This window comes from Aquarana catesbeiana, linkage group LG03, assembly GCF_042186555.1.
Source record: "Aquarana catesbeiana isolate 2022-GZ linkage group LG03, ASM4218655v1, whole genome shotgun sequence".
Classification (NCBI taxonomy): domain Eukaryota; kingdom Metazoa; phylum Chordata; class Amphibia; order Anura; family Ranidae; genus Aquarana; species Aquarana catesbeiana.
Genome location: NC_133326.1, coordinates 655,103,384 through 655,115,789, shown reverse-complemented (window position 1 = coordinate 655,115,789; position 12,406 = coordinate 655,103,384). Strand labels below are relative to the sequence as shown.

Genomic DNA, 12,406 nt, shown 5'->3' with positions numbered 1-12,406 from the left:
GACCCCCCCTCTATTAGTGCAGACTCCCCTCAGTGCTGCCCCCCTCTATTAGTGCAGACCCCCCTCAGTGCAGCCCCCCTCTATTAGTGCAGAACCCCCTTAGTTCAGACCCCCTCAGTGCAGCCCCCCCCCCTCTATTAGTGCAGACCCCCCTCAGTGCAGCCCCCCCTCTATTAGTGCAGACCCCCCTCTATCAGTGCAGATCCCCCTCTATTAGTGAAGACCCCCCCCTCTATTAGTGCAGGCCCCTTTCAGTGCAGACCCCCCCTCCATCAGTGCCAGTGCCAGTGCAGACCCTCCCCTCCCATAACACCCCCCACCACACGTCCAGGAGCGGCCGGTGTTCTGCCGAGAAAGTTCCCCTCGGCAAGTAAGGACCCCCCTGTACTGCGAAAGTGCAGCACTTGCGCAGTATGAGCCGGCGGAAATAGCCGAGCTGAATAGCTGGGGAACTTTCTCAGCAAGACACCGGTGCCGTGTGTTCAGTGGAGAGGGGAGGGGCCGATCCGTGCAGCTAAAGAAGCCGATTCATTGGCTGCACGGATTGAGCCCCCTTCCTCTCTCCACTGAACACTAGGGGGAAGATCTAGCTGCGGCGCCTGAGTCTGTCCTCGTATCAGGTGCCCCCAGCAGAGTCTGTCCTCGCATCAGGTGCCCCGAGCAGAGTCTGTCCTCGCATCAGGTGCCCCCAGCAGAGTCAGTATAGACCCCCTCAGTGCAGACCCCCCTCCATCAGTGTAGACCGCCTCAGTGCAGACCCCCTCCATCAGTGCAGACCCCCTCAGTGCAGACCCCTCTCCATCAGTGCAGACCCCCTCATTGCAGACCCCCCCTCTATTAGTGCAGACCCCCCTCAGTGCAGCCCCCCCTCTATTAGTGCAGACCCCCCCTCTATTAGTGCAGACCCCCCCTCTATTAGTGCAGACCCCCCTCAGTGCTGCCCCCCTCTATTAGTGCAGACCCCCCTCAGTGCAGACCCGCCTCTATTAGTGCAGAACCCCCTTAGTGCAGATCCCCTCAGTGCAGCCCCCCCTCTATTAGTGCAGACCCCCCTCAGTGCAGCCCCCCCTCTATTAGTGCAGACCCCCCTCTATCAGTGCAGACCCCCCTCTATCAGTGCAGATCCCCCTCTATTAGTGCAGACCCCCCCTCTATTAGTGCAGGCCCCTCTCAATGCAGACCCCCCCTCCATCAGTGCCAGTGCCAGTGCAGACCCTCCCCTCCCATAACACCCCCCACCACCCGTCCAGGAGCGGCTGGTGTTCTGCTGAGAAAGTTCCCCTTGGCAAGTAAGGACCCCCCTGTACTGCGCAGGCGCAGCGCTTGCGCAGTATGAGCCGGCGGAAATAGCCGAGCTGAATAGCTGGGGAACTTTCTCAGCAAGACACCGGCACCGTGTGTTCAGTGGAGAGGGGAGGGGTCGATCCGTGCAGCTAAAGAAGCCGATTCATTGGCTGCACGGATCGAGCCCCCTTCCTCTCTTCACTGAACACTAGGGGGAAGATCTAGCTGTGGCGCCGGCGGCCATTTTGCTGGAGCCAGCTGCTCCAAAAATTAAAAAAACAACATTCCCGATTTTCCTGATAGAAATCTCGATTCGGGACAGCCTCCAATCGGGACGAGGGTCCCAAAATCGGGATTGTCCCGGGAAAATCGGGACTGTTGGCAACTATGAACTAGTTGCCGCCCGCCCACCGTCATATGACGGTGTCTCAGAACGCCCGCTCTCGCGCGCCCGCGGCCGCTCCGTGTTGCTAGGACATGGTGCGACCCCGATCTCTGTAAAGAGCCGCTTCTGCGGCTCTTTAAGAGCCCTTGCACACTGGGGCGGTTTGCAGGCGCTATTGCGCTAATAATAGCGCCTGCAAACCGCCCCGAAAGTGCCGCTGCTGTCATCCCAGTGTGAAAGCCCCGAGGGCTTGCACACTGGAGCGATGCGCTGGCAGGACGGTAAAAAAAAGTCCTGCCAGCAGCATCTTCGGAGCGGTGAAGGAGCGGTGTATATACCGCTCCTTTACCGCTCCTGCCCATTGAAATCAATGGGACGGCGCGGCTATACCGCCGGCAATGCGCCTCTGCAGAGGCGCTTTGCGGTGGTATTTAACCCTTTCTTGGCCGCTAGCGGGGGGTAAAACCGCCCCGCTAGCGGCCGCATACCGACGGTAAAACGCCGCTAATAATAGCGGCGTTTTACCGCTGACGCCGCCCCCACCCCAGTGTGCAAGGGCTCTTACTATGTGATCGGCTGTGTCCAATCACAGCCAGTCACATGTAAACACGGAGATGCCGGTAATCGGCTTTCCTCGCCTTGCACTGAGTGTGTGGCGAGTAGAGCCGATCAGCGGCATCTCCTCGCAGGGGGCAACAAAACATGTAATCAGGGCACTGATCATCAGTGCCCTGATTACATTATAGCGCCAAAAGTGTCACCAATCAGTACCCACCACTGCCCACCAGTGCCAGCAATCAGTGCCCACCAGTGCCAGCAATCAGTGCCCACCACTGCCCACAAATGCCCCCAATCAGTGCACATTAGTGATGCCAGTCAGTGCTGGCTATCAGTCCCGCCTATCAGTGCTGCCCATCAATGCCCATCAGTGTCACCCATCAGTGCCACCCATCAATGCCCATCAGTACCGCCTATCTGTGCCGCCTATCAGTGCCCACCAGTGCCACCTATTAGTTCTCATCAGTGCCACCTATCGGTGCCCATAAGTGTGGCATATTAGTGCCTCCTCATCAGTGCCCACCAGTTTAGCCTATCAGTGCCCATCAGTGCCGCCTCATCAGCACACATTAGTAAAGGAGAAAAATTACTTAATTACAAATTTTACTGACAGAAACTAAGTAAAAATTATTTTTTTTTCACATTTTTGGGTCTTTTTTTTTTTGTAAAAAATAAAAAACCCAGTAGTGATTAAATACCACCAAAAGATAGCTCTATTTCTGTGGAGAAAATGATAAAAATGTAATTCGGGTACTGTGTAGCACAACCGCAAAATTGTCATTCAAATTGTGACAGCGCTGAAAGCTGAGAATTGTCCTGGGCAGGAAGAGGGTGTATGTGCCTGGTAGGCAAGGGAAACAAACAAACTCCCTTGTGACAATCTATGTCAAATGTCAAAGTTGCAACTTTTTGTCAAAGTTGCAGTCCCAGCAAACAGCCGGCAGGTGGCGACCGAGCCCCGGCTGTACAACACCACTAAACTCTCACTATAGTATAGGATGTTTGAGCCTCCCCGCCTTCCGTCTGTGTCAAGCGCTGATTGGCCGGGCTCCTGTCACGTGGCGTTTCGTTGACGGTGTGCAAAGATGGCGGCGCCCTTGTAAACATGCTGAAATGAGAAGTTGATCAGTGATCGGCGGAGGTAGGTGACAGCGGCGTGTAGATCGGGTGTGGGGGGTCGGTGTGTGAGTTGTTGGAGTGGGAGGAGACGAAGCTGCACTGCTCAGCTTTACTTCCATAGTATCAGGCTGGTGGAGGATGATGGAGGAGTGTTGGGGGAAGGAGGGAACGGTGTATGGTGGGGATCAGGAGGTTAGGGGTGTGCAGGGGGTGGAGATTTGGTAGTGAAAGTACTGAATGGAGTGAAACTGAAGAGATTTGTAGACATCAGTGACTCTCAGGTGGCTCCATCCCCCTCCAAAGCTGCCATTGTGGCACACACGAAAATGTGCCAGCGGGCTGTGCCAAGCCTCCGGGTCCTGGCAGAGCCTGTCGGTGCCTCTGCGAACGCACAGGTCATTTTCTATGCATGCGCAAAGACAGGGAAGGTTTGGGATTGCCCTGATGGGCTTCTTTCTAGCAATCCTGTGACCGGTAGCCCCCGCTGCCAGGGTTGCCACCTGTCCAGGATTCACCCGGACAGTCCGGGTTTTGAATCACGTGTCCAGGTTTCAGACCACCTGAAACCTGGACACATTATTCAGACAGGATTGTGGCTCTGAATAGGGCTTGAGAGGAGGGTGAGGGGGCGCTATGTGCGCCACGTTACTAGTTTCTTTGCAATGCCCAAAGGTGTCCCAGGTCTGTTACAAACCTATAGTGTATACTAAAAAAAAAAAAAAAAAAATTACTTTGCGCCGCTAAAGTGTTTGGCTTGAAGAAAAAGTGGCAACCCTACCCGCTGCACATCTGTGCATGCACTGGGCAAAGAACAATTCCAGCCTAGGTAAAAAAAAAAGTCAGGATTGCTGCTTTAAAATAAATTACTTACACATAAAATACAATAATGTCCACTCGTAGGAGAGCTACCAATTGACACCGTCATATAACCACTATAACACTTTGGGAGATTTACCCCCCCCCCCCCATGACCAGGCCATTTTTTGCAATTTGGCACTGCGTTGCTTTATCTGACGATTGTGCAACGCTGTACCCAAACATAGTCCCTTTTTTCTCACAAATAGAGCTTTCTTTTGGTAGTATTTGATCACCTCTGCGTTTTTTATTTTTTGCGCTATGAACAAAAAGAACAGACCCTTTTTTTTTTTTTCTACTAGGAAACATAAAAAAAAAAAATAATTTCTTCATAAATTTTAGGGCAAAATATATTCTGCTACGTTTTTGGTAAAAAAAAAAAAAAAAAAAATCCCAATAAGCGTGTATCGATTGGTTTAAACAAACGTTATAGCGTCTACAAACGATGGGCTATATTTATGTAATTTTGATTTATACGAGTAATGACGGTGATCGGCGACTTATAGCAGGACTGCGATATTGCGACAGGCTATCATCAGACACTAACTGACACTTTGCGGGAACCAGTGACACTAATACAGTGATCAGTGCTAAAAATTTACACTGTCACTGTAGTAATGACTACTGAGTAGGAAGGGGTTAACATCTAGGGGCATATCAAATGGTTAAACATGTGCTGCTTTCTCTAGGGGAAGAGATCAGTTCTAGTCCCTGCTTTGCAGAGACACAGGATGGGTTCCTTCCCCAACTATGCAGGCTCGTGTATCTATCGATCGATCTATCGATCGATCGATAGATATATAAAAATATATCCTGTGCACAGCTGCCTCCCTGTAGCGGTAGAAGTTCTATAGGGTGGTTAAAGTGGAATTTCAGGCTAGAACTAATTTTAAAGGGTTGTAAAACCTTTTGTGCTTCAGCTGCCCCCCAGGCCCCCCCTTTTTTCTTACCTGAGCCAAATGGTTCCAGCGTCAAGCATAAGCCCAACGGCTCCAGCTGCTGTCTCGGGTCCTCATTGGATAGATTGTCAATCAAATCCAGTGACACGGGGGCGGGGCCGAGTCCTGCTGTCTGTGTCAATGGACGTAGCAGTGGGACTCGTAAGGTGCCCCCAGGGAATGCGGGTCTCTGTGGGGGCAGCCGATGAAGAGGAGGAGCCAGGAGCGCCGACGAGGGACCCCAGAAAAGGAGGATCGGGGCCACTCTGCAAAATCCTTGAGCACAGAGCAGGTAAGCATAACATGTTTGCTGTTATTAAGAAAAAAAAAAAAACAAAAAAAAAACATTTACAATTACTTTAAGAGAATTAAATCTGCTCCTACCCCCCCTCCCCCCCTCCCAACACCTATACTAACTACTCTATAGAAGGGAGATGCTTATACTTACCTATTCTCAGAGCAGTCTGGTCACATGACCGGCTCCCAGTGGCCAGCTTCAGGGAAGAGGAGGCACAGCCGACAACGGATGGCCAAAGTAAGGCTATGGGTGATGTCACCGCGCAGGCATTGAAGCCAGCCACTGGGGAGATCATTTGCGAATGGGTAAGTATAGGCATCTCTCTTCTACAGGGTAGTTAGTATAGGTGTTAGAAGGGCGGTGGGAGCTGTTTTAGGCAAAGTTCTAGCCTTGAATTCCACTTCAACCCTTTCACTGCCACAGATGTATGTCATAGGTCGGCAGCAGCAGGGGGTTCTATAAACATACACTGTTACAGCAGCCAGGAATGTGTGTAAATCTGACAAACTGACTTGTTGGCTGTCAGATTTGAAGCAATCAATAGACTCATTAACCATCAACCTGTCACAAAAAGAATCGCATAGAAGTCTTTATATCTCCTCCTAGGGGGAAAAAAAAAAGTTTGTTAAAAAAGCGGAAGAAATGAAGGTACACCCATTCACCTAAACACTAACCCCCACCCCAAAAAATATATGCACTCCGCTCCTCTCTCCTACTGGCCCGGGGACGGGGGGGGGGGAGGAGGGAGCCCCAGCTGTGACGTCAATACCCGCGGCTGAGGCTCCCAGAAGTGGAGAAAGCATACCTGTGAAAGACAGGTATGCTGCCCCCCACCCCCGAAAGGTGTCAAACGTGGCACCGGAGGGGGGAGGAGTACAATGAGCGGAAGTTCCACTTTTGGGTGGAACTCCGATTTAAAGTCCAATTCCAGACTATTTTTTCCAATAGCCTGTGTCCCTCTTACAGCATAAGTTTAAAAAAAAATAAGAGGCTCAAACAATCTGTGCCTTCTCCATCCTCCAGCTTTGCCCATTGAGTCCTCCTCCTGGGCTTTATCTGGGTTAAATGAGAGCTGGCAGATTTTAACCCATTAGGTCATTTTTCACACGGTCTTCAGCTTGTATAAAAGCAGTGTGAACAGCAAGCTTTTGCAAAGTTTTCGTCAAGCTTCGTGCAGCTTTCTCTAAGCCTTTAAAGTGCCCTTCAGCTCCTTTTGGAAATGTTCTACGCAGATCTTAATAGGAGTGCGGATTGACACTTTTTAAACAAGCTGCTAGCAGGCCTTCAACAAACGTCAGGTAGTGCTGAAGCCTGCTATCAGCTTGTTTAAAGTGTCAATCAGCACTCCCATTAGGATTTGTGTTCAACATTTACAAACTGAAGCTGAACGGTACTTCAAAAGCCTAAACAAAACTTGCCAACAGCTCTGCAAAGGCTTTGTAACAGCTTGCTGTTCACATTACTCTTTACAGGCCTAACTATGAGCCTGGGGCATTGGGGACATGTCGTCGTCGTCGTCATCATTCCAGCCTGGACTTACAAGAGAATGCTCCAAAGAATGGTGTTTTTTTTTTTTTTTTTTTAGGTGAACGCTATCCTCTGTAAAATAAAGGACACTAAAATGCATACCAGTGCTGATAAATGCATTGCACATAAAAGAGCAACACAACATGCGTAAAATTGCATGCAAATGTGTTATCGCTCATACATTTTCAGTGTGTTTAGTGCAATTTTATGTGCAGTATGGTGTAAATGATTCCTTAAAACCTTCAACACTGGAAGAACAAATTACAGGGTTTCGCTACTCTCCTTCTTCAGGACATCAGGTTGTTTACTACAGGTTAGGTCATATAACTGTACTGCTCTCTCAGGTGTGTGATGCGTGCCGCCATCTTTCAGCTCTTCGCTAGTCACTCTCCTGCTCTGTGTTCTGGAATAAGACAACTGACAAGGATTTCCTGCAGGTTCAGGATGGAGGGTCCAGCAGCATCTCAGCAGTCGGGAGAAACCATAATTACAGAGGGGAAAGCCAGCGTCCTCTACCCCAGTGCCAACCAAGTGTTCTACAACCCCGTCCAGGAGTTCAACAGAGACCTGACGTAAGTTGTATACAGTACCTAGGGAGGGAAGAGTCGTCCTGCACCGCAGAGCTTACACTCTAGGAAGGCTTGGAATATAAAATGTAAAAGAATAGCAAAGACCAAAAGAAGGAACTCCAACCACAAATCTGATTCTTGATACACTTCAGCTCATGTACCCGTATACCTTTTCTAGAGTAGAGCAATAATTTATATTTCTGATATGCGCATGTTTAATTGATAATGATAATAAAAAAACACACACACACTCACAGTAAAACCTTGGATTGCGAGCATAATTTGTTCCAGATACATGCTTGTAATCCAAAGCACTTGTATATCAAAGCGAATTTCCCCATAAGAAATAATGGAAACTCAGATAATTTGTTCTACAACTATTTAATCATAAGTCCTTCAGTTTATAGTCCATATAAAAAGATTATAGCAATGTGATTGGTTGTGTAACCATAAAATGTCCATCCACAAATGGAAGCCTCCACAAGGGGATTAGAAGCAAAATCCAGCAGGAGCCACAGAGTATAAAAGAGGAGAGAGGCGCCTCTAAGTGTAGTAATGTGGTTATATTTAATGAAGGTACAACATTTAGCAACTCAGGGTGTAGGGACTGATGTGAATGTATAATGTATATGTAAAGCGCTGCGTAAATTGACGGCGCTATATAAGTACCTGAAATAAATAAAATTAAAAAATATATATATATATATATATATATATATATATATATATATATATATATATAATTATGTGTGAAATATATTTATATTACTAAAAGTATTGGGACGCCTGCCTTTACACACACACATAAACTTTAATGGCATCTCAATCTTAGTCCGTAGGGTTCCATACTGAGTTGTCCCACCCTTTGCAGCTATAACAGCTTCAACTCTTCTGGGAAGGCTGTCCACAAGGTTTAGGAGTGTGTCTATGGGAATGTTTGATTTACATTCTTCCAGAAGCACATTTGTGAGGTCAGGCACTGATGTTGGACAAGAAGGCCTGGCTCGCAGTCTCCGCTCTAATTCATCCCAAAGGTTTTCTATTGGGTTGAGGTCAGGACTCTGTGCAGACCAGTCAAGTTCCAAGATCAGTAACTGTGAAGCCCTCTCCCCTGTGTTCTGTCTCTCTGAATAGAAGAAAAAGATGCATTGCATCTTTCTCTGTCCTTGCATGGGTAGAAAATAAAAAAGTGTGTGTAGAAAGAAAACATTATAATAATAAAAAAATTTAAAAAACGAGATCAAGGCAAACTGAGCACTATTGTTTCTGGGCTGTACTACGGATACATACAACAACTAACATACACATGCGAGATCGCTGTGATCGTCAGGAGTAGGAGAATTTGTTTTGGGTTGTTCTTTGGTGGTAGGTTATGGTAGTAGCAAGAAATATACAACTACATTTAAAAAAAAAATGATTTATTTTTTTTTATTGTTTTGGGCCAGTTTTCCTTTGATGATAAAAAAATAAAAATTACCACCAAATGAAAGCCCAATTTGTCCTGAAAAAAACAAGGTATAATCCACCTGGATATTCAAATAAGTTGTGATGATTTGCACAGTTTCCCTTTTCTTACATCATGGGACACAGAGCCAGACTAATATTCATTACTTGCTGGGTTACACTTCTTCTCCAGGTGAATGGACACTGGTAGACCAAAGGTCTTTAGACAGGAAGTGATCCCCTATATAACCCCTCCCATACAGGAAGTACTTCAGTTTCGTAGAAAGCACTGAATCCTCAAAAAAGAGGGGAGGGATCTATGTGTCCCATGATGTACTCAAAGAAAAGGATTTTACAGGCAAGTATGACAAAAAAAATCCTATTTTCTTTTTCATACATCATGGGACACAGAGTCAGGCTAATAGTCATTACCTGCTGGGACGTCCCAGAGCAATAGCCTTGAGGGGTGGGGGACACCCTGCCAAACAATAGCCATCAGACCTTATACGGCAACCCGCAGTACACTGCGGCCGAAAGCCGAATCCTCGGCTGCTCGAACATCCACTTGATAAAATTTTGTAAACGTATGCACTGAAGAGCAGGTAGCAGTCTTACAAATCTCCTAGAAGGAACACAAATCTTGTCAGGATGTTCCCAATCAGCATACACCGCCTGTTCCAAGAGGGGGTGTAGGGGGGAAAGTCTGTGAGACCTGAAAAGGTCTCAGAGATCCCAAAGAGGACCAGAGGGGCTCAGTCACCTCCTGCAAGAGGCAACACGAAACATTTCGGTCAGAGTCATGATGAAAAGCCTCTGCGACTGAGACTGTGGAATTTCCTTCCACAGGCGGTGGTTTCAGCGGGGAGCATCGATAGTTTCAAGAAACTGTTAGATAAGCATCTGAACGACTGCAACATACAGGGATATACAATGTAATACTGACATATAATCACACACACATAGGTTGGACTTGATGGACTTGTGTATTTTTTTCAACCTCACCTACTATCCATATCCATACTAAAATCCATAATGCAGCCCTGAATTCAGAGCCATTAAGAAAAGAGAAAATTGTACAGTAATTTACTTGTATGTGTGCAAGTATATATGAGCGTATACACATAAATTGAAACACTGACTTCGAAGAGGATGAAGAAGAATTGTATGCATGTATATACATAAGCACGTTTACACACCTATATGCAAGGTCTCTCTGGAATATAACTTTTTTTTTTTTACTCAGGATTTTTCTGCCAGCAGCATCCTGCGCCTTATCAGTAAGTTATTACATCCGTGTGCGAGAAGCCTTAGAGGCTCTGGTTATGACTAAGGCCCCTTTCACACTGGGGCGGTTTGCAGGCGTTATTGCGCTAAAAATACCGCCTGCAAACCGCCCCAAAACAGCCTCCGCTGTTTGTTCAGTGTGAAAGCCTGAGGGCTTTCACACTGAAGCGGTGCGCTGGCAGGAGAAGAAAAAATCTCCTGTCAGCCGCATCTTTGGAGCGGTGAAGGAGCGGTGTATTCACCGCTCCTGCCCATTGAAATCAATGGGACAGCGCGGCTATACCGCGGCAATACCGCAGCTATAGCTGCGCTATACGAGTGGATTTAACCCTTTTTCGGCCGCCAGTGGGGGGTTAAAACCGCACCGCTATCGGCCGAATACCGCGGTAAAACAGCGCTAAAAATAGCGCTGTTTTACCGCCGACGCCCCCTACCGCCCCAGTGTGAAAGGCAGCAGGGGTCCGATGCGTCCCTGTTCTCCGTTTCAGGTCTGATTTCAGTCCAAATTTTTGGCTGAATTTGGACCAGAAGGCACACGGTGTTCTTCTGCAAATCGCTCCGCAGCCGTCCCGGAGATGTGTGAACTGGCTCCATCAAGAGCAGGTCATAGTCTCTTGACCTGCGAATTGGATGTGGTGAAAACTCCACATCCAATTCGCAATAGTGTGACCCCAGCCTGATGGAAATTGCCAGTAAAAGTGGCGGAGAAGGAGTGTTCTACGTATGCTGTGGGTGTACATAGCATGCCTAAGGTCCTCAACTGATTAGATTGGTGAGATTATGATGTGATAAAAACAAAATAAATGATGAGGGTTTGATAATTATGTCCCCCTCTAACTTCCTGTACATCATACCTGCAGCAGGTAGCTCAGAAGATATAGGCAGGTTAACTTGCATGAAGATGAAGAGTTATCCTGTAAAGTCACTTTAGATCCCACCATCTACCACCTGCTAAGTATTCTGGTGATCCTTTAATGGGAGATGATGGCCTCATTGATCAGTAGGATGGCTGAATAGATGGGTCCAAAGCACTGACTTTACAAGAAGAGTTGAGCTGCCTGTATTATGTGATCTCTGGTTTATGTTTCACTGCAGGTGTCCTGCTTATGTGTCATTTTATAATATTCTCAGTTTACAACTTTTGCTGATATTTTGTGATTACTCCCCACAGATGTGCTGTGCTTACGGAATTTGCTCGCATGCAGCTTGCCGAAAAAGGAATAGACAGTGAGTATTTAAAATGATTGCCCATTATGTACTTTGTGCCAATATGGCCTTTCCTTTCATTTATTATTTTTTTGTCCTTTTGCAGTCGTGGTGCCAGGTGAGAGGGAGAGCAAGAAGGTGGTTGTGAATCTTTCAGATAATGGAGATGATGGAGATGTACCTTTCCCAGAGAATGCCGCCCCTTCCAGTCGCCGCACTGTCACTGTTGGGGAATCTTGCCCTGTAAGTTTCTTTTTTCTTTTTTTTTTTTTTTTTTTTTGCAAACCCATTAGATTTCCCTCAAATACATGTATTGTGTCCCATGTCCTCTCCTGAGCACGGATACCCCTGGGTGCTTCCTGAACAGAGGCTTTGACTTCTGTGACTTGGAGTTGCATACTTCCCACCATTCCCAAACTATTGAGGCCATCTCAGCGACATTTTCATTGGTTTGTGGATGGCAGGTGTGCAGAATTCCTATATGAATCCAAGTCTGTACAGTGAAGATCTCTGGATCTGCCCCGGTTCACACTGCCGCAACTTGTCATGCGACTTGAGAGTTCAGAGTCGCATGACAAGTCGCGCCCCATTAACTGTAATTGAACAGTTGACTTGTAAAAAGGTTCCTGTACTACTTTTGGTGCAACTTCAATATGATTTGCATTCACTAATGTTAAAGAAGTCGTATGCAATGAAGTCGCGCAGGAATGTCAGCTTCAAAGTCGCGGCAGTGTGAACCCAGGCTAAAGGATATGTAAAGGTTCATTTTTAAAATAAAAAACAAAAAACAATCAAACATGTTATACTTGACCTCCTCTGTGCAGGTAGTTTTGCACGGAATGGCCCCGATCCTCCTCTTCTGGGGTCCCTCAGCATTGCTCCTGGCTCCTCCTTCTCGAGTGCCCCGTTGGGGAGCCGCTCTCCCTCCGGCGCACTGGCA

The 12,406-nt window shown here is 47.3% G+C and overlaps 1 protein-coding gene across 3 annotated transcripts in view; it reads left to right on the top strand.

Annotated features, from left to right (window-relative positions):
- The first annotated feature begins 3,222 nt into the window (after positions 1-3,222).
- TRMT1 (tRNA methyltransferase 1) overlaps positions 3,223-12,406 on the top strand; it is a 40,737-nt gene continuing 31,553 nt past the window's right edge. The window contains exons 1-4 of one of the 3 annotated variants that reach the window (XM_073622732.1): positions 3,223-3,368; positions 7,402-7,536; positions 11,432-11,487; positions 11,573-11,709. In XM_073622732.1, the coding sequence (XP_073478833.1) occupies positions 7,409-7,536; positions 11,432-11,487; positions 11,573-11,709 (321 nt within the window). In that variant the 5' untranslated portion in view covers positions 3,223-3,368; positions 7,402-7,408. Of the gene's footprint in view, positions 3,369-7,308; positions 7,537-11,431; positions 11,488-11,572; positions 11,710-12,406 lie in introns of all 3 variants that reach the window. The other 2 variants (XM_073622731.1, XM_073622733.1) reach the window with 2 other exon arrangements.